The sequence below is a fragment of the Macaca thibetana genome, chromosome 19 (assembly GCF_024542745.1).
Source record: "Macaca thibetana thibetana isolate TM-01 chromosome 19, ASM2454274v1, whole genome shotgun sequence".
In the NCBI taxonomy this organism is placed as follows: Eukaryota; Metazoa; Chordata; class Mammalia; order Primates; family Cercopithecidae; genus Macaca; species Macaca thibetana.
The window spans coordinates 30,788,547-30,812,487 of record NC_065596.1 but is presented as its reverse complement, the minus strand read 5'-3'; the positions used below and the strand labels follow the sequence as shown (position 1 = coordinate 30,812,487).

The following is a 23,941-nucleotide window of genomic DNA, read 5'->3' as shown; positions in this document are numbered from 1 at the left end:
TATGAAACAACCACGCTCTCTCTCTCTTTTTTTTTTTTTTGAGACGGAGTCTCCCTCTGTTGCCCAGGCCGGAGTGCAGTGGCGCGATCTCGGCTCACTGCAAGCTCCGCCTCCCGGGTTCACGCCATTCTCCTGCCTCAGCCTCCTGAGAAGCTGGGACTACAGGCGCCCGACACCACGCCCGGCTAATTTTTTTGTATTTTTAGTAGAGACGGGGTTTCACTGCATTAGCCAGGATGGTCTCGATCTCCTGACCTCGTGATCCGCCCACCTCGGCCTCCCAAAGTGCTGGGATTACAGGTGTGAGCCACCGTGCCTGGCCTTTTTTAAAATTTTTTAGAGACAGGGTCTTACTCTGTTGCCCAGGCTGGAGTGCAGTGATGCAATCACAGCTCACTACAGCCTCAAACTCCTGGGCTCAAGCAATCCTCCCACCTCAGCCTTCCACATAGGTGGGATTACAGCTGTGTGCCACCATGCCCAGCTTATTATTATTATTTTTTATAGAGATGGGGTCTCACTATGCTGCCCAGGCTGGACTCGAATTCCTGGGCTCAAGCAATCCTCCTGCCTCGCCCTCCCGAAGTACTGGATTGCAGGCATGAGCCCCCGCCCATCCTATACCACTCCTCTTTGCTCCCTCCGCAGGGACTTTCGAGTCTCCAAAAGTGCCCAGAGCAGGCAGCGGCCACTGGTTGGCAGAAGCAGGGGGGCTTCAGGCCCAAGGTAGCACAAGCCATGTGATGGCAGGGGCCGGCGCCCAAGGACATGCGGTCTCAAAGGCCACAGTGAGTGGGAACCTGGATGAGGAGGGGCTACGTGGCCGCAGGAGGCAGGAAGCAGCCTCAGCCACCAGGAGGAAGGAGCCAGGAGCAGAGGGAGCCGCAGGGCAGTGCCAGCCACTGCAAACAGGAGCCAAGGGTGCTTGGGCAGCCAGAGGGCAGGAGGAACAGGGAGCAGGGACAGGAGGACTCCGGCAGGAGCCCTGGCCTGGGAGCCAGAGCAGAGGGGAGCACGAGGCAGCAGGAGCCGAGAAGCAACACAAACCAGCGTCGTCAGGAACCAGGAGGAGCCTCAGCAAAGCCGGAGTCACCCGCCGGAGTGAGGAGAAGCCGCGCGAGAGAGAAGCCACGGAGCTTCGGAAGCGAGCGTGAGCAGGAGCCACCAGGCGGCGGGGGCTGCGTGGCCTTGACAGCGGGCGCGAGCCAGACCCGGGACAGAGCTGGAACCAGAGCGCAGCAGAACCCACCGTGCGACAGACGCCACTACGCAGTGAGAGCCGGGGCTGCGGAAGCCTCATGTGAAGTCGGTGTTTGACAGAGATTAGAGACCCCCCCTCTTGCTTCCTCCCCAGAGGGGGTCCCCCGAGAGACCCCACCCTCTCCCTGGTGAGCAGGGTGAGACGGGGCGGTACTGACCTTTGAGCTGCTCTCCAGCGCCCCCCAGCAGCTGGTAGAAGATGTGGAAGCTGCACTCGTCCTTGGCCTGGCGGATGGCCCGCGACTTCTCCAGCAGGTCTGGTCATACCGAGTCAAGGTGCTAGATAGAGGGGAAGGGACGGCCCCGACGCTGCCAGGCCACTACAGGAGCCTGCCCTGCCCACGCTGCCTCCTTCTCGCCTGTGGAGCAGTGGAGTCGTTCACAGCCCAGGCTAGTGACTTTGCCACTAACTGGATGAGCAGCCGTGCTGATGTGCCTCAGTTTCCTCATCTACCTGTTCAAGGGGCTCAAAAATAACACCTTTATGAGACCTTCCTCTCTCTCTCTCTCTCTCTCTCTCTCTCTCTCTCTCTCTTTAGAGACAGGGTCTTGCTCTATCTCTAAAAAACTCATCAATCCTGTGGGTGCGGTGGCTCACACCTGTAATCCCACCACTTTGGAAAGCTGAGGCAGGTGGATCACCTGAGGTCAGGAGTTCAAGACCAGCCTAGCCAACATGGTGAAACCCCATCTCTACTAAAAATACAAAAATTAGCCAGGTGTGATGACAGGTGCCTGTAATCCCAGCTACTTGGGAGGCTGAGGCAGGAGAATCGCTTTAACCTGGGAGGAGGAGGTTGCAGTGAGCCAAGATTGCGCCATTGCACTCCAGCCTGGGCGACAGAGTGAGACTCCGTCTCAAAAACAAAACAAAACAAAACAAAAAAACCCTCATCGATCCTGGATGAGTTGCTGTGAGGATAAATGACTTACTGTGCATGAAGCACTCTGAACAATGCCTGGTTCAAACTTACCCGCGGGTGAGAATGTCTCCTGCCATTAGTACTCTCCCAGCCTCAGCTTTCCCATGCAGATACCTCAGCTCCCATCTTCAACTAGACTGTCTCTGCATACTCTCCCTCCTAAGAAAGTCACGTGTCAAACTTACATATTAAAAGGTGGCAAGACTCTTGTTTTTTGTTTTTTAGACGGGGTCTGGCTCTGTTGCCCTGGCTGGAGTGCAGCAGCACAAGGCACAGCTCACTATAACCTCCGCCTCCCCAGCTCAAGCGATACTCCCACCTCAGCCTCTTGAGTAGCTGGGACTACAGGTGTACACAACCATACCTGGCTAATTTTTAAATTTTCTTTATTTTAGTAGAGATGAGGTCTCACTGTGATGCCCAGACCGGCTTCAAATTCCTGAGCTCAAGCGATCCTCCAGCCTTAGCCTCCCAAAGTGCTGGGATTATAGGCATGAGCCACTGCACCCAGCCAAGACATCTTAGAGTAAAACAAAACACCAGACACTTTGCTTAACCCTTCAAACTCCTGGCCTCAAATGACCTACCTGCCTTGGCCACCCAAAGTACTGGGATTATAAGCTTGAGCCACCGTGTCTGGTCACTAATTTAATCACTAATTGCTAATAACAATAGCTTGTTCTTGAGTGCCTGCTATGTAGCAGGTGCTGTGGCCAAGCATTTAACTCCAAAATCCTCCAAGCCCCTCTAGGGTAGGTTCTATGTTCCTTCTCCTTCTACAGAGGGAGAAACTGAGGCAGGGAAAGGCCAAATCACGTACCCAAGTCCCCAGTGTCTCAAAGTGGCAGAACTGGGATTTGAACCTAGGTTGGTACGATTTCTTGGCCCATCCTCTTAATTCCTGCACTCCCAGAGTGCCTGTGTTTTATCGTTTAATTTCCTTTAAACACCCATATGCCGTCTGAACAGAAAAGGGTGAACACAGCCGGCCTGAGATGCTCCCCTGGAAAGGCCTGCTGGCCAGGTGGGCCCCTGGCTAACGTCTGGGGACCTGGATTTCGGGAGGGTTCCAGCATCCTCTAACAGGATGAGAGGGGTTCACTGGGCCTAAAGGGTTTGTGCAAACACCCTGGTTTACACTGATCACCTGCTTTCCTCCTGGGAATGTGGAATTTAGGTTCACACTAAGGGCGGGGGATGGGGGTACAGCAGGGATGTGAACAGACCCCAGTGAAAAGCCTGACACTGAGTGTCTCTGCGCTTCTCTGGGACAGCATTTCGTAAGTGTTGCCCCGCCTGGTGTCCTGTGCGCCTCTGCTGGAGAGGGTTCTAGGAGCCTGTGCCTGGTCCCCGGGGGACATGGCCCCACGTGCCTTTTCCCTTTGCTTACACTGCTTTATGTCATTTCACTGTCATGGGTCACCATGAGTGCCACTGCAGGCTGAGTGCTGGGACTCCCCTTATGGCTGAACTGGGTGGACACCAACCCACCACCCCATAGCAAGGCTGTACTGGCCTCATACATACCAGAAGTCCCACCCTCCCCTCCCCATGCAGATGCCGCCTGAACACGGGTCCCATCTGAGTAGCAGGGAGGGGGTCCCTGTGGTGGGAGGTGCTTCCCATACTCAGTGCTGTCTGAAAGGCTGCCCTCCTCGGCTGCCACCCCCATGGGCTGTGACAGGATACAGGTCTCAATGTTGGCGCCCACGATGTACCCGGCAACGTCGAAGTTGATGCGGATGAATTTGCCCTGGGAGAGACCAAGGTGGGTGGGCTTCAGCGGAGGGTCCCCTTCCCCGCTCAGACCTGAAGAACAGCCCAAACCCCACACCCACTGCTCCCAGAGCTGGGGCTGCCTCCGCACTTCCTTGCTGCCTCTACCTGAACCCCATCCTATGGTGAGTCCCCAGCGAGGGACTCCGTGGGAATTCAAGGTCTTGGCTCCTTGGACTTCTTTCCCCAACCCCCGGTCCCCAGCTGCTCCTCCCTTGGAATCAGGCACCCAGCCTCCAGCCCATTCTCCCTCAGACCTAGGGATCCGGGCCCCCAGCCCCTCCTCCCTCAGACTCAAGAGTCCAGGGCCCCAGCTTCTCCTCCCTCAGACTCAAGAGTCCAGGGCCGCCGGGCGCGGTGGCTCACGCCTGTAATCCCAGCACTTTGGGAGGCCGAGGCGGGCGGATCACGAGGTCAGGAGATCGAGACCATCCTGGCTAACACGGTGAAACCCCGTCTCTACTAAAAATGCAAAAAAATTAGCCGGGCGAGGCGGCGGGCGCCTGTAGTCCCAGCTACTCGGGAGGCTGAGGCAGGAGAATGGCGTGAACCCGGGAGGCGGAGCTTGCAGTGAGCCGAGATCGCGCCATTGCACTCCAGCCTGGGCGACTAAGCGAGACTCTGTCTCAAAAAAAAAAAAAAAAAAAGAGTCCAGGGCCCCAGCTTCTCCTCCCTCAGACTCAAGAGTCCAGGCCCCCAGTCCCTCCTTTCTTAGACCCAGGGATCTGGGCCCCCAGCCCCTCCTCTCTTAGACCCAAGGGTCCAGGCCCCCAGCCCCTCCTCTCTTAGACCCAAGGGTCCAGGCCCCCAGCCCCTCCTCCCTCAGACTCAAGAGTCCAGGCCCCCAGCCCCTCCTCTCTTAGACCCAAGGGTCCAGGCCCCCAGCCCCTCCTCCCTCAGACTTAAGAGTCCAGGACCCCAGCCCCTCCTCCCTCAACAGAGCCACATGTCTTTCCCCCTGAAGTCCACTCCCAGTTTCCCAGTTCCTGTATCCCTGACACAGCCAGCACTGCCCACCCCTGGCACTCACGAATCGGGAGGAGTTGTCATTCTTCACCGTCTTGGCGTTGCCGAAGGCCTCTAGGATGGGGTTGGCCTGAAGCAGCTGCCGCTCCAGCTCACCCTGCCAGGCACAGGAGATGATGCATGAGATCAGTGAGAATGGGGCAGGAGGCCAGGCCAGCCCAGCTCAGGCTGTGTCGCCAGTTGGTTGAGTATCTGTGTGTGGGGGGCCTTTGTGTGTCTGGGTGTGTGCCCACTTCCCGTATCCGGGTCTTGCCCATCTGTCTATTGTGAGGGGAAGAGGGAAGCATTTCCAAGACATATTGTTAAGTGGAAACCAAATCAAACCAAGCCAAACAAAAAAACAAGTTGCAGAACAATGTCTACAATGTTATCCCATTCATAAAATATGAATTAAGGAAGAAACACCACAAAACAAGACTCTTAAATCTACAGATATATACATGTTTGTAAACATATGGAGAAAGGTCTGCAAGGATGCACACCAAACTGTCAACAGTATAAGGCACTCCAAGGAAGGGGACTGAGGGGAGGAAACAGGAATTTCATTTCATCTGATTTGTTGTTGTTACAATGAATATGTACTCATGTGTTGCTTGTAGAAATTCTGGAGTGCAGTGGCATGGTCATAACTCATGGCAGCTTCAAATTCCTGGGCTTAAGGAATCTTCTCACCTCAGCCTCCTGAGTAGCTGGGACTACAGGCAAGCGCCACCATGCCCAATTAATTTTTAAAAGTTTTAGTAAAGATGGGGTCTCACTCTGTTATCTAGCCTGGTCTTGAACTCCTGGCCTTAAGCAATCTTCCCACTTCAGCCTTCCAAAGTGTTGGGATTATAGACCTGAGCCACCAAACCCAGCCTAGAATTTTTAACCAAGGCAAAAATCTGTATCACCTATGTAAAGTGCTTCAAGCAGTCTGGCACATAATAGGCCTTCAAAAAATAGTGGGTTCCTAGCCCTGCCAGGCTACTCCTTGGCAGGAACCCTACTCCAAACTTCCCTCCAACCCCCTTGGTGTCAGAGCCTGGCACACAGTAGGTGCTTCGTAAATGGCAGCCTGTGTGTATTTTCTCTCAGTCCACGTCTTGCTTGTGTTAAGATGACATGATCTAGCTAGGTGGATGCTTTGTCAAATGAAAAAAGATACACAAAGTGAAGGGCACACGACTTGGCACACCAATAACACGGGGCATGCGTGTATTTCCCTTGCTACACTGTCTACTCTCTGGTTGTGTGCACGCAGCATCTGTGGGACCTGGCTGGACATGTTTAGTAGATCAGTAATAAGTGGTAGTTTCGTTCTCTGGATTGTTTCATGTTGGTGTCTGTGGCCCGTCTGCACACACACAGCAGGGCCTCCATGAACAGCACTGGGGGGCCAGGGGGATCCCTGGCAGGTGGGACCACTGCTGCCTTGGGCCCTGTCTACCAAGAAGATCATGCACTGGGTGGCCGGGAAGGCATTAGGGGCAGCAAGACTGGAGGTGATCCCCTGCTACTCACATAAGACACGGTGCTGACGGAGGCCTGAGGAAGTCACGGGACACGAGACACGGACCAGGACACAGCACATGGAACGTGGACAGACACACAGGTGAACCGGTGATCTCGGGTGGTGGCGTGGGGGGTGGGGGAAGGGGAACTGGGGAAACCGGGTGTGTGGAGTAGGGTGGCCTGGGGACCACACGCCTGGGTTTGAATCCCACTCTACCTCCTTTATTTAAAAAAAATTTTGTAGAGATGGGGTCTCACTGTATTACCCAGGCTGGTCTCGAATTTCAGGGCTCAAGTGATCCTCCTGCCTCGGCCTCCCAAAGTGCTGGGATTACAGGCATGAGCCACTGTGCCCGGCCTCCACTCTACGTCTTCCTGGGTGCGGGACCAACAACTGACTCACCCCTCCCATGCCTGGGCTCTTCATCTTCAGTGCAGAAAAACAGCACCCACCCCACCCAAGGGGTAAGTAAGGCAGTGGGAGAACAGGGCTTGGAACAGTGGGGGGCACCTTGTAACATTCACTTAGACAACAAACCCAGCCATCATGATCACCTAAAATCAGGCTTGACACAGTAGGTGCTCAGAAAATAAAGCACCTACTAAGTACTAGGAGCCATTCTGAGAGCCAGTGAGACCAAGACTGACCCTCACACCTCTGTGTCCCCCTGACTCTGCTTCCAGCCCCTCCCCAGGCACACAGTAGGTGCTCAGGTGGCACAGGCATCCAGGAGAAGGTCCTCCATGAGGGGAAGAGGCAATCGTGAGGAAAGCCCAAGATGGAAGGGGCGATGCTGTGGCAGGGCCCAGGGGGTGTCCCAAGGCTGGGGTGCTTACGGGGACACCCGGCTCCTTCCTGCCCTTCGGCGACGATGCCACATGGGCGAGGTACTGGATGACCTTCTTGGTGTTTTCTGTCTTCCCAGCTCCAGACTCTCCACTGTGGGGATGACAAGGGGAAGCAAAGGGGTTGGCAGTGACCTCGGGCAAGCTCCCCACCTGCCCTGCCCATTCCAAACACAGCCACGCCCCACCCGGACCCCTCCCTCCTCCTCCAGGAAGTCCTTCCAGATTACTCACGTGCAGAGAATGGACTGGTCCTCACGATCTGTAGGGGACAGAGTGGGGGGATATGTCATTTGAGAGAGTCTCTAGCAGGGCTCTCTGGTCCCTTACACTCACTGCTGCCTTTTAAGGGGAGGCCGAGACGGGCGGATCACGAGGTTAGGAGATCGAGACCATCCTGGCGAACACGGTGAAACCCCGTCTCTACTAAAAAAAATACAAAAAACTAGCCGGGCGTGGTGGCGGCGCCTGTAGTCCCAGCTACTCGGGAGGCTGAGGCAGGAGAATGGCGGGAACCCGGGGGGCGGAGCTTGCAGTGAGCTGAGATCCGGCCACTGCACTCCAGCCCGGGCGACAGAGCCAGACTCCGTCTCAAAAAAAAAAAAAAAAAAAAAAAATTATTCCCAAGGAGTGAGGAAAAGCTTGGGTCTTGATGTGTAATACTCCTGGATTCTAATTCCCCATCCAGCTCAGCCCCTTGCTTGCTGTGTGACCCTGGGAAAGCAGCTGCCCCTCTCTGACCTTTGGTTTCCCCACCTGTACAATGGAGACAGCCTCCCTCAACTGAACAGAATAGGATTCACTCAGCAACCTCAACATGAGACCCTACTGTGTGCCGCCTCATGCTGGGCGTGTGAGATTCAAAGACAGGAGCAAGGTCCTGTGATATAAGGTGTCTACCCCAGTGCCCGCCCTGTAACACAGCCATTCCACAACCGCATGCTGACCACCTACTGAGCGCCACGCATGGAGGGGACTGGGGAGCTGGCGGGGTGTGTGCCCCTACAGAGCTTTCACTTAAGATGCAGGGGACAAAAATCTACAATCAAATAGCGATTAGCACTGGGAAGAAAACTAAATCAGGAATAGAATAAAGCAGTGGTTCTTAAACGGGGGCAATTATGTCCTCTATTCCCGCCAGAAGACACCTGGCAATGTCTGGGAGGCGTTTTTGGTTATTACCCTGAGAGAGGGGAGTTCCACGGGCACTGAGTGGGTAGAGGCCAGGGGTGCTGCTAAACACCTACAATGCCCAGGACAGCCTCCTACGACGAAGAATCATCCAGCCCCAAATGTCGATAGACCCAGGATTCCAAAACCCTGGTGTTAGGTAATTAGAATCGACTTGGGGGAAGGAGCAGGGAAGGCTTCTCAGAGGAGGTGGCATTTCAGGTAGAGGGCACAGCCAGGGGAAAGGCTCTGAGTCAGGGATGTTTGAGAGACAGAAAGGCCAGTGAGGTTGGGGGATGGGGCAGAGATGGCAAGTGGTGTGATGGGTTTTAAAGCCGTGATTAGGCTGGACGCAGTGGCTCACGCCCGTAATCCCAGCACTTTGGGAGGCCAAGGCCAGCAGATCACCTGAGGTCAGGAGTTCAAGACCAGCCTGGCCAACATGGTGAAACCCCGTCTCTACTAAAAATACAAAAATTAGCCAGGCATGGTGGTACTGCCTGTAACCCCAGCTACTCGGGAGGCTGAGGCAGAAGAATCGCTTGAATCTGGGAGGCGGAGGTTGCAGTGAGCCAAGATCGTGCCATTGCACTCCAGCTGGGCGACAAGAGTGAGACTCCATCTCTAAATAAATAAATAAATAAAGCTATGATCAAAGAGTCTGAATGTTTTTTTTAAGCAGGACAGACATCCTCTGGGTGTCTTCAAACCAGGGAGTAAGCTGCATCCAGTAGGACCTCAGACTTGGCAGCCTGGTATAGGGGACAATATGCACACAGATTCACCACCCGGCTGTCTCTCTGACTTGCTGCGTGTCCTTGGGCCAGTCTCTGAATTGCTTTGTGCCTGTTTTCCCATCTGAAAAATGGGGCTCAAAACAGCTGCCATCTCACAGGGCTGTAGTCAGAACTCAGAATGTTCAAAACGCACCCAGCACAGTGCACAGCACAGGAGGAAATATAACACGGTGTGGCATACAGGGAGGCGGTGGTCGGGGGCCCTGGGTTCGAATCCCACCTCAGCATACACCCACCAGTGTGACCATGGGCAGCGACTGCTTTGCTCTGTGCCTCAGTTTCCCCACCCAGAAATCAGGGACAAGGAGATAACCTATTTCATAGATTTACTATGAGGTTAAATGAATTCATCCGGCAGAAACTGATAGACCTGCCAGGAGAAATAGATGAATCCACTATTCTACCTGGAGACTTCAATATTCCCATTTCATACTCCCATTTAATATGCATATTAAATAAGCATATTAGGCTGGGCGCGGTGGCTCATACCTGTAATCCCAGCACTTTGGGAGGCTGAGGTAGGCGGATCACCTGAGGTCAGGAGTTCAAGACCAGCCTGGCCAACATGGTGAAACCCTGTCTCTACTAAAACTACAAAAATTAGCTGGGCATGGTGGCATGTGCCTATAGTCCCAGCCACTCAGGAGGCTGAGGCAGGAGAATGGCTTGAACCTGGGAGGTGGAGGTTGCAGTGAGCTAAGGTCATGCCACTGCACTCCAGCCTGGGTGACAGAGTGAGACTCTGTCAAAAAAAAAAAAAAAAAAAAAGCATAATGTGTTTACAATATTATGCTATTTAATATACCATTTAATTTAATATGTTATACTATTTAACACATTAATTTATTATACTTATTGAATATGCATATTAAATAGGTATAATTTATTATATCAACATTACACGTATATAATAAATAAATATAAAGTATAATAAATATAAAGTATAATAAAATAAAAATAAAGTATAATAAAACAAAATAAAGTATAATAAAATAATACACTTATTGAATATGCATATTAAATCAGCATATTTTCACAATATTACACTAGTTAATTAAATATATACATTTAATAATTTGTTCATATTTAATATGCATATTCAATAAGTATAATATATTCATGTTCAGGCCCTGAGGTAGGACTGGATTAGGGATGTCTGACAGGAAGGTGGGTGAGGCTGGGGTGCGGGACAGAAATGGTGAGTGGTTTTGAAGCCATGACTGAAGGGTCTGAATGTTGTGTACTATTACGTGGGGTTTTTCCTTTTGTAACAAAAACTTTTTTTTTTTTTTGAAATGGAGTCTCATTCTGTAGCCCAGGCTGGAGTGCAGTGGTGCGATGTCCGCTCACTACAAGCTCCGCCTCCTGGGTTCATGCCATTCTCCTGCCTCAGCCTCCCGAGTAGCTGGAACTACAGGCACCCACCACCAAGCCTGGCTAATGTTTTTGTATTTTTAGTAGAGATGGGGTTTCACCATGTTAGCCAGGATGGTCTCGATCTCCTGACCTCGTGATCCGCCCACCTCGGCCTCCCAAAGTGCTGGGATTACAGGCGTGGGCCACTGCGCCGGCCTATTATATGTTATATGATATAAATAGATATAATTTTTAAATGTTTAATAGATATAAACAAATAAATACTAAATGTTTATTAAAATAGATGAAATATATCAAATATATAATAAGGGCATTATATATATAATAGATGATAATCACGTAATTTTGCCAAGACTGATCTATTTTGTCATGATGTGAATGGCGGCCCCTTGGATGGATACCCTTGTTCAGTGTACAACCTGCCCAGCTGTACACAACTGCCTTGTGCTGCCATAAGGAGGTCATTTACCCTGTCTAAGAGGCTACATTTACCCATGACAATGGAGATCAGATCTACAATTCAACAATAAGTGTTGAATGAATGAATGAACACTCTGGGAATTACTGTCTCAAGGAAAATGTTCATAGAAGCCCCACACCCAACCAATATTGTTCAGAGAAAGAGTGAACAGAGATCTTTAAAGAATCTCCATACTGTTTTCAATAGTGGTTGTATAGTTTACATTCCACCAGCAGTGTAAAAGTGTTCCCGTTTCACCATATCCACACTAACAGCTGTTATTTTTTTATTTTTTAAAGATGAAAAACAGTATGGAGATTACTTAAGGAGCCAAAATTAGATCTATCATTTGATCCAGCAACCCCACCCTGGGTATCCACCCAGAGGAAAAGAAGCTATTATATGAAAAAGACACTTGCACACACATGTTTATAGCAGCACAATTCACAATTGCAAAAGTATGGAATCAGCCTGAATGTCCATCAACCAACGAGTGGATAAAGAAATTGTGAGATGTGTGTATATATATATACACGTATATATACACACAGACACACATATATATGAGTATTCCATGGTGTCTATACACACACACATATATATCCCATGGTGTGTGTGTGTATCTATATCTGTATCTATAGTATATATAAAAGGAGAGTATATATCCCACGGTGTGTGTATATATATATTTGTTATATACACCATGGGATATATATACATACATACACCCTGGAATACTACTCAGCCATAAAAAGGAATGAAATAATGGCATTCACAGCAACTTGGATGAAATTGGTGACCATTATTCTAAGTGAGGTAACTCGGGAATGGAGAACCAAACATTGTATGTTCTCATTTATAAGTGGGAGCTAAGCTCTGAGGATGCAAAGACATAAGAATGACACAATGGACTTTGGGGACTCAGGATGAAGGGTGGTGGGGGGGTGGTGAGGGATAGAAGATTACACATTGGGTGCAGTCTACACTGCTCTGATGGCAAGTGCACTGAAATCTCAGAAATCGCCACTAAAGAACTTTTACATGCAACCAAACACCGGCTGTTTCCCAAAAACTATTGAAATAAAAAATAAATAATTTTTTTTTTTTGAGGCAAAGACTTACTGTGTCATCCAGGCTGGAGTGCAGTGGCGCGATCTTGTCTCACTGCAAGCTCCACCTCCTGGGTTCATGACATTCTCCTGCCTCAGCCTCCCGAGTAGCTGGGACTACAGGCGCCCGCCACCACACCCGGCTAATTTTTTTTGTATTTTTAGTACAGATGGGACTTCACCTTGTTAGCCAGGATGGTCTTGATCTCCCGACCTCATGATCCGCCCACCTCGGCTCCCAAAGTGCTGGGATTACAGGCGTAAGCCACCGCGCCTGGCCAAAAATTAACTAATTTATTTAAAAATAAGAAAAGAGGCCAGGCGTGGTGGTGCACGCCTGTAGTCCCAGGTACTTGGGAGGCTAAGGCACGAGAATCGCTTGAGCCCAGGAGGCAGAGGTTGTAGTGAGCCAAGATCATGCCACTGCACTCCAGCCTGGGTGACAAAGCAAGACTCTGTCTCAAAATAATAATAATAATAAAAAATAATAATAAAGAGACAGTGAACATAGAGATAGGTAAAAAGACTCTGGGACCTGGCACCTCACCCACTCAGGCCTCTACTTGTGTTCCCTCCAGCCCCATAAGAAGCCCCACAGAGTCAAGTCCCCAAGCTGTCATTTGACCTGGACTCTGGCTTCCGGCAGCCCCAGGTCAGGCCCCCGTTGAAGAGCTGCCTCGCTGGCCTGCAGCCCCACCCAGCACTCACCCTGCAGCATGCTCCGATAGGCCCCCTCAGTCACTGCGTACACATGAGGTGGCACCTCGTGGCGCTTCTTGCCCCGGTACATCTCCACAATGGCTTCTGTGTAGATGGGAAGCTGCTTGTACGGGTTGATGACCACACAGAAAAGGCCGGAGTATGTCTGCAGTGGGTGAGAGGGGAGAGGGTCTCAGATCCCTGCCCACAGCCTGGAAGGCGTCATGGGGCCACTGAACAGGTCGTGCATTGCACAAGGGCATCTGCACATGGTATGTTTACACCATAACAATATAGACTCGAATGTTTTTTATGAGCATTTTCAGGCTGATGGTAGCAAAGAATCTTTCCAAATTGCACAAAGGCACTGTCTGGGTGAGGATTTACCCTGAGAGAACAAGGCCTTTGCAGCCAGCCAGACTTGGGTCACAGCCTGTGGTTGCCTGGACTCACCCACAGGAAATGACCGTGTGCGAGGTGACCGGTTGAGGCACTCTTTGTAGCAGCAAAAGACGAAATCACCTGAATGCACCTTCATATGATGGATTCCTAGAAGGCTCTTGTGTATAGACATGGGACTATCTTCAAATCAATATCGAGTAAAAGGAGGTGAGTTGAGAACTGTGTGAGGAGCTACAGTTTGCATTAGAAAGGTTGGAAGAGGAATCTTTTTTTTTTTTTAAGACGGAGTCTCGCTGTGTCGCCCAGGCTGGAGTGCAGTGGCGCGATCTCGGCTCACCGCAAGCTCTGCCTCCTGGGTTCACAGCATTCTCCTGCCTCAGCCTCCCAAGTAGCTGGGACTACAGGCGCCTGCCACCACGCCCGGCTAATTTTGTGTATTTTTTAGTAGAGACGGGGTTTCATTGTGTTAGCCAAGATGGTCTCGAGCTCCTGACCTCATGATCCATCTGCCTCGGCTTTGCAAAGTGTTGGGATTACAGGCGTGGGCCACTGCGCCCGGTAGGAATCTTTTTATATATTCACTTGAATATGTATGGAATATTTCTGGAAGGGTGCTTGTGGTATCTGCAATAACCGAAATGCAACAGGAACATACCTGCAGTTTCTAGTGATAATAGACACATAACAGTTCTGCTGAAATGACCGTGCCTAGTCTTTTTCTTTTTTTTCTCTTGGAGACAGGGTCTTACTCTGTTACCCAGGCTGGAGTGCAGTGGTACAATCATGGCTCACTGCAGCCTCCACCTCCTAGACTCGAGCAATCCTCCCACCTCAGCCTCGAGAGTAGCTGGGATCACAAGTGTGTGTCGATCCACTAGGTTGATTTTTCGTATTTTTAGTAGAGATGGGGTCTCACTACGTTGTCCAGGCTGCTCTTGAACTCCTGGGCTCAACTAATTCTGCCACCACAGCCTCCCCACTTGCTGGGATTACAGGCTTGGGCTGCCGCACCCGGTGTATTTTTTTTGTAGACACGGGGTCTCTCTATGTTGCCCAGGCTGGTCTCGAACTCCTGACCTCAAGTGATCTGCCCACCTCGGCCTCCCGAAGTGCTGGGATTAGAGGCGTGAGCCTCCACACCCAGCCTCAGGACTCTGTAACAGTTTAAGAACAAGTCCAGCTCACAGGGGTAATCATGTAGGCAACAGGGGTTCAACACTCACAGAAGCAGTTAGATATAACTAGAGAGCTAGTTAGCCACTTAGCTAAACCAGCCAGAGAGCTGACTAGCCAAGCTCTCTAAAGTTAGCTAGCTAAACTAGCCAGAGAATTAGCTGCTTAGTGGCTTAGCTAGTGAGCTACTCTGGACTTTGAAGCCATCTGGGATTCAAATTAAGATGTGTTTTCCAGCTGTGTGTGACAAAGTAGGGTAACCTACTCTGCTAGCTACCCAGCTAGCTGCTTTCTAAGCTGGTTAGCAGCAGGACTATCTTTTTCTTTTGTTTTTTAGAAACAGGATCTCACTTTGTCACCCAGGCTGGAGTGTGGTGGCATGAACACAGCTCACTGCAGCCTCCACCTCTTGGGCTCAAACAATCCTCCTGCCTCAGCCTCCCCAGCAGATGGGAGCACAGGTAGGCACCACCACGCCTGGCCAATTTTGTCAATTTTTACTTTTCGTGGAGATCAGATCTCACTACGTTGCCCAGGCTGGTCTTGAACCACTGGGCTCAAATGATCCTCCCACCCCGGCATGCCTGGGGTTACAGGCGTGAGCCACTGTGCCTGGCCAGCAGGACTGTTTTAAGCTCCCAGGGAGCTTGGGCTTCTCAGGCAGAGTAGGGTGTGGCCACCATAGGCTGCCTGGTCCCAGGTGCCAACCTTCTAATGGTGGGAGGGTGGGTGGCCTGGGTGGCTGGCCAGGAGCGGAACAACCGGTTTGCTGGGTGTCTGCCCTCCCCGCCTGAAAGGGCTGCTCCGGGAGCTCCTCAGCACTCAGAGGGTGGGGCGGCCGGACCACATTCCCTGGGAGGGTATCTCATGGCTGCCGGCGCCCTGGCCCCCACTCCTGGCTGGCGGAGGAACCCACTCCCCACACCACCCTCCCACCCCAGCCCCTCCTGCCAGCCACACCTTGTTTCCAGGGCGACACCCTAGGAACGGAAACCTGAGCTGGTCAACAAGGCTGGGGGGGAAAGAACAGAGGCTGGTGCACCCCCACAGGGTGGGAGACAGCTGGGGAAGTCCGCCTGGAAGGGTCAGGAATGGCTGCTCCAGCCCTTGGGGCTCTGAAGACAGACCTGCCCCCGCCCCCCCTCAGCCCGGTGACTTTCCCCATAGTCTCAGTTTCCTCCTTAGGAAACCGAGGGTGACACTCCCTACCCCATTACAAAGGCTGTAGGGATTAGGGGAGATCATGGATAAAAACCAGCCAGGCCGAGGCGGCGCCCATGCGTCCCACACCAGATATGGGTCTTGAGACTCTTACGTTACCCATCGTACCTGGGAGCCCTGGGCTCACTCAGACTTTTTTGGCGGGGGCGGGCAGGACAGAGTCTGGCTCTGTCGCCCAGGCTGGAGTGCAGTGGCGCGATCCCGGCTCACTGCAGCCTCAAACTCCCAGGCTCACTGTTCAGACTTTGAAGCCATCTAGGGTTCAAATTCAGATGCAGCACTTTTGAGCTGTGTGTGACTTTGCATGAAGGCTGTGTCCTCTCTAAACCTCAGTTACCAGCCCTGGAAAATGCGGCTTTTAACCCACCCCCTAGAAGTGTTCTGAGAGTGAAATCGCATCATGCATCTTCCATGTTTCTCAGAGCAGGGTGTTCTACAAAGGGGTTCTCTGCCTGCCCCAAGGGTCCCAGGAAAGGGACTGAGACTCTTAGCAACTCCAAGCCAAAAAGCCTACTAGTGGCAGAAGCTGGGTTTCTGGAGCCCTGGACGTCCCACTTTTCACTGGGCAATACCACCTTCCCCACCATCGGTTGGTCAGTCAACAAACATGTACTAAGCGCAGGTCTTAAACAGGGCAGAGTTTGAATCACACCTCTAACATTTTTGGCCCAGGTGGCTCGAACCTCTCAGGGTCTCAGTGTCTTTAGCAAATGGGGACAGAAATAGTGCTTCCTGCATAAGGTGCCTGGGAGTCATCCACAAGTTCATGTGGCATACAGAGGGTTTAATGTGAACCCCAGCTGGGCGCAGCAGCAGCTCAAGCCTGTAAATCCAGCACTTTGAGAGGCCCAGGCAAGAGGATCACTTGAGTCCAGGAGTTTGAGACTAGCCTGGGTAACATTGTGAAACACGGTCTCTACAATAAATTAAAAAATCAGCCAGGCGTGGTGATATGTGCCTGTAGTCCCAGCTACTTAGGAGGCTGAGGCAGGAGGATCACTTGAGCCCAGGAGGTTGAGCTGCAGTGAGCTATAAGCATGCCACTGCACTCCAGCCTGTGTGACAGAGCAAGGCTATGTCTAAAACAAACAAACAAACACACAAATAAAACAAAAAAACAGAACATGGACCTTGAAACACTGCATGCTCAATATTTTAGCCACTATCAGCTTCTGTTGGGCCAATGGCTTCCCCTCTCCAAGCTGTGGGAAAAAGAGGGTGATAATCCCTACCTCACAACCTGATGTGGATAGGGAGGGGGTCAACAAGATCACATTGGAAAGAAACTTAGAACAGCACCCAGCAGAGAAAGCAGGTATTCACTAAGGGCTAATGATCTTTATTAAGGCCCAATTTGCTTCCCATCTGGAATTCTAGAATCTTCTCTCTTACTTTCATTTCTTAGGCCCCAAAAGTCTGGCTCCCTGGCCACCACCTTAGCTCAGGCCCTACCACTTTTTCTACTGAACTTTCTGAATAATCTTCCTAGTGCAATGGCTAGGACCTGGGGTCTGCAGTCACAATGACCTGGGTTCAAGTTCTAGCTTAGCTGGTTCCTGGTTATGAGGCTTATGTTCAAATCCTACCCCCCAATCTGAGGCTCAGTTTCCCCACCTGCAGAGTGAGGATGACAGCAGATACCTTACAAGGTTGCTGGGAGCACTCAGGCAAAGAGTGGCTGGGTGCGGTGGCTCACCCCTGTAATCCCAGCAGTTTGAGAGGCCGAGTTGGGCAGATCACTTGAGCTCAGGGGTGCGAGACCAGCCTGGCGAACATGGTGAAACCCCATCTCTATTAAAAATACAAAAATTAGCTGGGCATGGTGGTGGACGCCTGTAGTCCCAGCTACTCAGGAGGTTGAGGCAGGAGAGTTGCTTGAACCCAGGAGGTGAAGGCTGCAGTAAGCCAAGATCATGTTGCTCCACTGCAGCCTGGGCAACAGAGTGAGACCCTGTTTCAAAATATATATATATATAAAAATGAATAAAAGGCAACCAGTGGATCCATGTTTTGGATGTCATCCTGATCTCTGTGGCCTTGGGTGAGATGTGGGGGGTGTGGCTCAGGCAGAGGCCTCTTTTCCAGGACTAGTAGAGGCGTCTGAGGATTTGGAAAGGGCCGGTGCAGACGGGAGAAGACACCAACCCCGTGCAGGGTCCGATAACCCTCGATTCAAATTCCACACCTGCCACCACAAGCTGAGGGACCCTGAGCCAGCCACTGCTTATCTCAGAGCCTCGATCTCCAAGCAGGAGTGAGGCTTCATAAAAATATTCTCATCTTCCGCTTTGTGACCCTCAAAGGGGTGGATGTTGGAGCAAAGCTGTGAGACCCCACCAGTCTAAACTGGAGTTTGGAGCATGACTCTGGAACCAGCTGCCTGGGTTCAAATCCTGGCGTGATTCCTTCATGGCTATGGGTCACTTAACATTCCTGAACATCAGGTGATATCAGCAGTCCCTGGCCCAGAGAGAAGCTGATAACTCAAACGCTGCACTTAGAACAGTGCTTGGCACATCACGAGTGCTTGATTAAATATTTGCTAGCCTCCTCTTATTATTATTTTTCATTATGACTGTCCACATTCCTTGTCAATCTCTCTAATCCTGTTTGCTCTTTTGTTAAATGAAATTAATAACCCCTTGGCTGCCCATTAGTACCTCCTTGGAAGCTTATTAAAAATACCATTGCTGGCCGGGCGCGGTGGCTCAAGCCTGTAATCCCAGCACTTTGGGAGGCCGAGACAGGCGGATCACGAGGTCGGGAGATCGAGACCATCCTGGCTAACACGGTGAAACCCCGTCTCTACTAAAAAAATACAAAAAACTAGCCGGGCGAGGTGACGGGCGCCTGTAGTCCCAGCTACTCGGGAGGCTGAGGCAGGAGAATGGCGTGAACCCAGGAGGCGGCGCTTGCAGTGAGCTGAGATCCGGCCACTGCACTCCAGCCTGGGCGACAGAGCGGGACTCCGTCTCAAAAAAAAAAAAAAAGAAGAAAAAAAAAAATACCATTGCTGGCCAGGCGTGGTGGCTCAAGCCTGTAATCCCAGCACTTTGGGAGGCCGAGACGGGTGGATCACGAGGTCAGGAGATCGAGACCATCCTGGCTAACCCGGTGAAACCCCGTCTCTACTAAAAAAATACAAAAAAAACTAGCCGGGCGAGGTGGCGGGCGCCTGTAGTCCCAGCTACTCGGGAGGCTGAAGCAGGAGAATGGCGTAAACCCGGGAGGCGGAGCTTGCAGTGAGCTGAGATCCGGCCACTGAACTCCAGCCCGGGCGACAGAGCAAGACTCCATCTCAAAAAAAAAAAAAAAAAAACCATTGCTCATGTCACAGCCCCAGAGAGCTTGATTTAAAGTTCTGGGGTGGGGCTCAGGCACTGGTATTTTCTAAGAATTCCCCAAATGACTCTACCATGCAGGTGGGGTTAAGAACCACCGCCCTACCCCATCTGTTTGCTCTAAAGAGTTTTAAAAATGCAATGAACATCCAACGCTTAGCACAGATGTGGGAAGACTACCATAGTCAACCTAGCTATCATCAATCCCTTCTCAATGGGTTTTTGTACTGTTTTGTTTTGTTTGAGACAGGGTCTTGATCTGTTAGCCAGGCTGGAGTACAGTGACACTATCACAGCTTACTGCAGCCTCAACCTGCAGGGCTCAGGTGATTCTCCCACCTCAGCCTCCCAAGTAGCTGGGACTACAAGAGTGTGCCACCATGCCCACCTAATTTTTTTTGTTTTTTTTTTTTGCAGGGATGGCCATGCCCAGGATGGTCTCGAACTCCTGGGCTCACGCAACCCACCCACCTCAGCCTCTCAAAGTGCTGGGATTACAGGTATGAACCACCATTCCCAGCCCCATCTCAATCTTAAGAGGCACCACAGCAAAGTGAGAATGCCTGGGACCACCTGAATCTGCCAGGTCTAATTGTGTGACCTTGGCCTCTCTGTGCCTCAGTTTTCTTACCTGTAAAATGAGGATCAGATGTTTTCTAATTCCAAAAATGTACAAAGGCAATGTATTTTAGAAAGCTTGGAAGAAGGCTTGGTAAATGTTTAATAAATGTTCATTTTTATTGTTATTAACTCTCTCTGGGCCTGATTTGCCTCTTACGTAAAATGGGAATAATAATAGACTCTACCTTTCCTATGGTGAGATTGAATGAATTAAAAGATAGGCATTTAGCACAGAGCCTAGCATATACTTTTTTGCTTTGTGTCTGTTTTTGAGATGGGGTCTTATGCTGTTACCCAGGCTGGAGTGCAGTGGTACCATCATAGCTCACTGTAGCCTTGGCCTCCGGGGCTCAAGTGATCCCCTGCCTCAGCCTCCCTGGAAGCTGGGACTAAAGGCATGGGCCACCACCACACCTGGCTAATTTATCTTTTTTTAAGAGACAGGGTTTCGTTTTGTTGCCCAGGCTGCTCTTGAACCTCAAGCAACATATTTCTATAGTCAGTGATTCACATTAATGATTGTCACAGATCTGTTTCTGTTCCTTAAAACTCGGGATGAGTTATATCTGAGAAATTGGAACGTTTTATACTTTAGGAAAATAATACAGTTTATCTACCATATATATCATGCGATGTCCCCAGTAGGTCCCGAGGCTGTCCTAGTAATCCAACAATTAATTCATAATTTGGCAACCAAGTAAGTGTAGGAATAGTCACCGGACATGGGATACAGATGATACACAGCCTCAAGTTAATGCAGGTTGGGGTGTGGACCCGGCTCCCCACCCGGCAGCAACCCCGCCCCCCCGTCCCCCGCCCCCCAGCAGGAGGCCACTCACGTAGATGAGGCCCGAGTAGTACCGCTCCCGGAGGTTGTGCAGGACCGAGGCCTCGTTGAGGCAGGTCAGCTCGGCCATGTCCTCGGCCTTGCTGAACTTGGGCGGGTTCATGCGCTGAATCTGGTCCCGTGGCAGCCGCAGCCGCCTCCCGCTCTCCGCCAGCTCCACCTCCGCCTCCTCCTCACCTTCGTCCCGCAGCGCCGCGGCTTCGAACCCGTGAAGCTCCGAAGGCACCCACACGAGACGCCGGGCCGTCCACTCCACCTGCGGGGAGGTGCCCGAGCCAGGCCCGCCACCTGCGCTGGGCCCGCGGGGCGTGAACAGGAATGGCTGGGCAGCCTCGGGCACTGGGCCTGGCCTGGGGGGCGCCTTCCGCCCAGGCACCGACATGGTCACGGCTGCCATGGTCTGCAGGGGGCAGAGAAAGAGGGTGGAGATCAGATGAGGCTCCATCCCCAGTGCCTCCCTTCCCTACCCCAAATTCCCCAGGCAGCCCCTCTGCCTTCCTTTATCAGATCTCTTGCCACCCTTCTGGGTTAACAGACCTGGCTTACTCATTTCATTCATTCACCTCTCTACCCACTCATTCATTCTTTAATAAGCTGGGCTGTGAACCAGGCCCTGAGGGTCAGTTCTCTTTTTTATGAGGCAGAGTCTTGCTTATTGCCCAGGCTGGAGTACAATGGCGCGATCTCAGCTCACTGCAACCTCGGCATCCAGGGTTCAAGTGATTCTCCTGCCTCAGCCTCCTGAGTAGCTGGGATTACAGGCGCCTGCCACCACGCCCGGCTAATTTTTGTATTTATAGTAGAGACGGGGTTTCACCATGTTGGCCAGGCTGGTCTCGAACTCCTGACCTCAGGTGATCTGCCCGCCTCGGCCTCCCAAAGTGCTGGGATTATGGGCATGAGCCACCATACCCAGTCCCGGCTAATTATTTTCAATTTTTGTAGAAATGAGGGTCTCATTATGTTGTCCAGGCAGGTCTTGAACTCCTGACCTCAAGTGATCTACCCTCTTCACTCTCCCAAAGTGCTGGGATTATAGGCGTGAGCCACCACGCCCGGCCAGGCTCAGTTCTGGACATTGACAATGGAGCACTGGACAAGCTGGAAGAAGACGGCTGCCTCCAAAAGTTTACTTTCTAGCCCTGGGCTGTCCAGCGCGGGAGCCACCACCACCTGTGCCTACTGGGCACTAGAAATGTGGCCTGTGTCACTGAGGAAACACATTTTCAATTTCATTCATTTAAATTAAATCTATATCATTTTATTTTGAGATGGAGTCTCGCTCTGTTGCTCAGGCTGGAGTGCAGTGGTGCAATCATGGCTCACCACATCCTCAACTTCCCGGCCTCAGGTGATTCATGTCTGAAATTTATTAATTAAAAAATAAATATGGCCGGGCGCGGTGGCTCATGCCTGTAATCCCAGCATTTTGGGAGGCCAAGGCGGGCAGATCACGAGGTCAGGAGATCGAAACCATCCTGGCTAACACGGTGAAACCCCGTCTCTACTAAAAACACAAAAAATTAGTCGGGTGTGGTGGCGGGTGCCTGTAGTCCCAGCTACTCAGGAGGCTGAGGCAGGAGAATGGTGTGAACCCGGGAGGCGGAGCTTGCAGTGAGCCGAGATGGCGCCACTGCACTCCAGCCTGGGTGACAGAGCGAGACTCTGTCTCAAAATATAAATAAATAAATAAATAAATAAATAAATAAATAAATAAATAAATGTATTAACAGGCATGCCACCATGCCTACTAATTTTTTAATTTATTTTGTAGAGACAAGGTCGTCTTTGTTGCCCAGGATGGTCTCAAACTCCTGGGCTCAAGTGATCCTCCTGCCTTGGCTCCCCAAAGTCCTGGGATTACAGGTGTGAGCCACCGAGCCCCATCTTAAAATTTAAATATAAATAGCCCCATCTGGTGTTCTAAGTGTAAGACACACAGCAGATTTTCAAGACTTAGTACAACAAAAAGATAGTTCATTGAGATTTTAAATATTTAATGACATGTTGAAATAATATTTTCAATCTACTGGGTTAAATAAAATATATCATTAAATTAATGTTACCCGTTCCTTTTTTACTTTTATCATTAAATGTGGCTACTAGAAAATGTTACATTACACGTCTGGCCTGTATTATATTGCTATTAGACACAGCTGCTCTAATCCCAGGAGACAGATAAAAAGATTAAAAATGTAAATTAGATAGTATGGTTTTTGTTTTTAAAAAATTCTCTCTTTTTTGTTTTTTTTTTACAAAAACCAAATATAGTATGTTTGGTGGTTTTGGGGGTATTCTTTGTTTGTTTTCGTTTTTTTTTTTTTTTTTGAGACGGAGTCTCGCTCTGTCACCCAGGCTGGAGTGCAATGGCTTGATCTTGGCTCAGTGCAACCTCCGCCTCCCAGGTTCAAGCGATTCTCCTGCCTCAACCTCCCAAGTAGCTGGGATTACAGGTGCATGCCACTGTGCCTGGCTAATTTTTGTATTTTTAGTAGAGATGGGGCTTCACCATGTTGGCCAGGCTGGTCTCGAACTCCCAACCTCAGGTGATCCGCCCGCCTGGGCCTCCCAAATTGCTGGGATTACAGGCATGAGCCACCGTGCCCAGTCATATAGTATGTTAAATGGTAAATAAATGCCAAGTAAATAAATGCCAAGGGGAGAAATAAACCAGGGAACAGGGGATGTTAGGGTTGAGAATGTTGAAGTTTTCATTAGGGTGGCCAGGGAGGGCCTGTCTGGCGTGACATTTAAATTAAGACCTAAGGGAGATGACAGGAGTGAGCCAAGGGGTTGTTGGGAGAAAAAAAAATCATTCCAGACAGCAGTGGAAAGGTCCTGGGGCCAGCAGTGCAAAGGCCCTGGGGCTGCAATGCACCTGTGTGGCTATGGCACTGGGAGGTGGGCAGCGTGGCTAGAGCCAAATGATCGAGGGGCAGAGGGTGGGAGGGAATATAAAAGAGGGAACAAAAGGTACGACCTTGCTTTTACTCTAAGATGTGAGCCCAGAGAGGGAATTGACCTGATTTTTTGTCATTCAGATTCCCTGATCACCTCTGGTCATGCCTACCTCATGCCTGCTGAATAGACTCGAATCTCACTGCTTCAGTGAACAATTCCTTCCTTCTGTGGGAACCTGGCTCCTTCTCCGTAAAATGGGGAAACTGGCCCCATTCATTCAACTCTCTGAGGACTTTCAAGTACGAGACTCTGCCCTGAGTGGGTCTGAGGACCCAGAGAAAAGTCGGCTAGGAGCCCTGCCTGGGGGAGCTCCTGGCTTAGGGGTAGATCCAGCTCCAGCTATCACGGAGGCAACCAGGTGCTGGGGGAACTAGAAAGCGCTGGGTCCCTCCCGCCATCCAGGGGGTCATGGACAGTAGTGGCAATTCCAACGTGGTC

The 23,941-nt window shown here is 51.0% G+C and overlaps 1 protein-coding gene across 5 annotated transcripts in view; it reads right to left on the bottom strand.

Moving 5' to 3' along the window:
• Nucleotides 1-23,941, bottom strand: part of MYH14 (myosin heavy chain 14) — a 105,824-nt gene that overhangs the window by 78,161 nt on the left and 3,722 nt on the right. For 3 of the 5 annotated variants that reach the window (XM_050771435.1, XM_050771438.1, XM_050771436.1), the window contains exons 2-9: nt 20,535-20,942; nt 12,947-13,103; nt 7,560-7,587; nt 7,317-7,419; nt 6,489-6,512; nt 4,990-5,082; nt 3,873-3,936; nt 1,419-1,517 (exon numbers count right to left, since the gene is read on the bottom strand). In XM_050771435.1, the coding sequence (XP_050627392.1) occupies nt 1,419-1,517; nt 3,873-3,936; nt 4,990-5,082; nt 6,489-6,512; nt 7,317-7,419; nt 7,560-7,587; nt 12,947-13,103; nt 20,535-20,939 (973 nt within the window). In that variant the 5' untranslated portion in view covers nt 20,940-20,942. The remainder of the gene's footprint in view (nt 1-1,418; nt 1,518-3,872; nt 3,937-4,989; nt 5,083-6,488; nt 6,513-7,316; nt 7,420-7,559; nt 7,588-12,946; nt 13,104-20,534; nt 20,943-23,941) is intronic. The other 2 variants (XM_050771439.1, XM_050771437.1) reach the window with 1 other exon arrangement.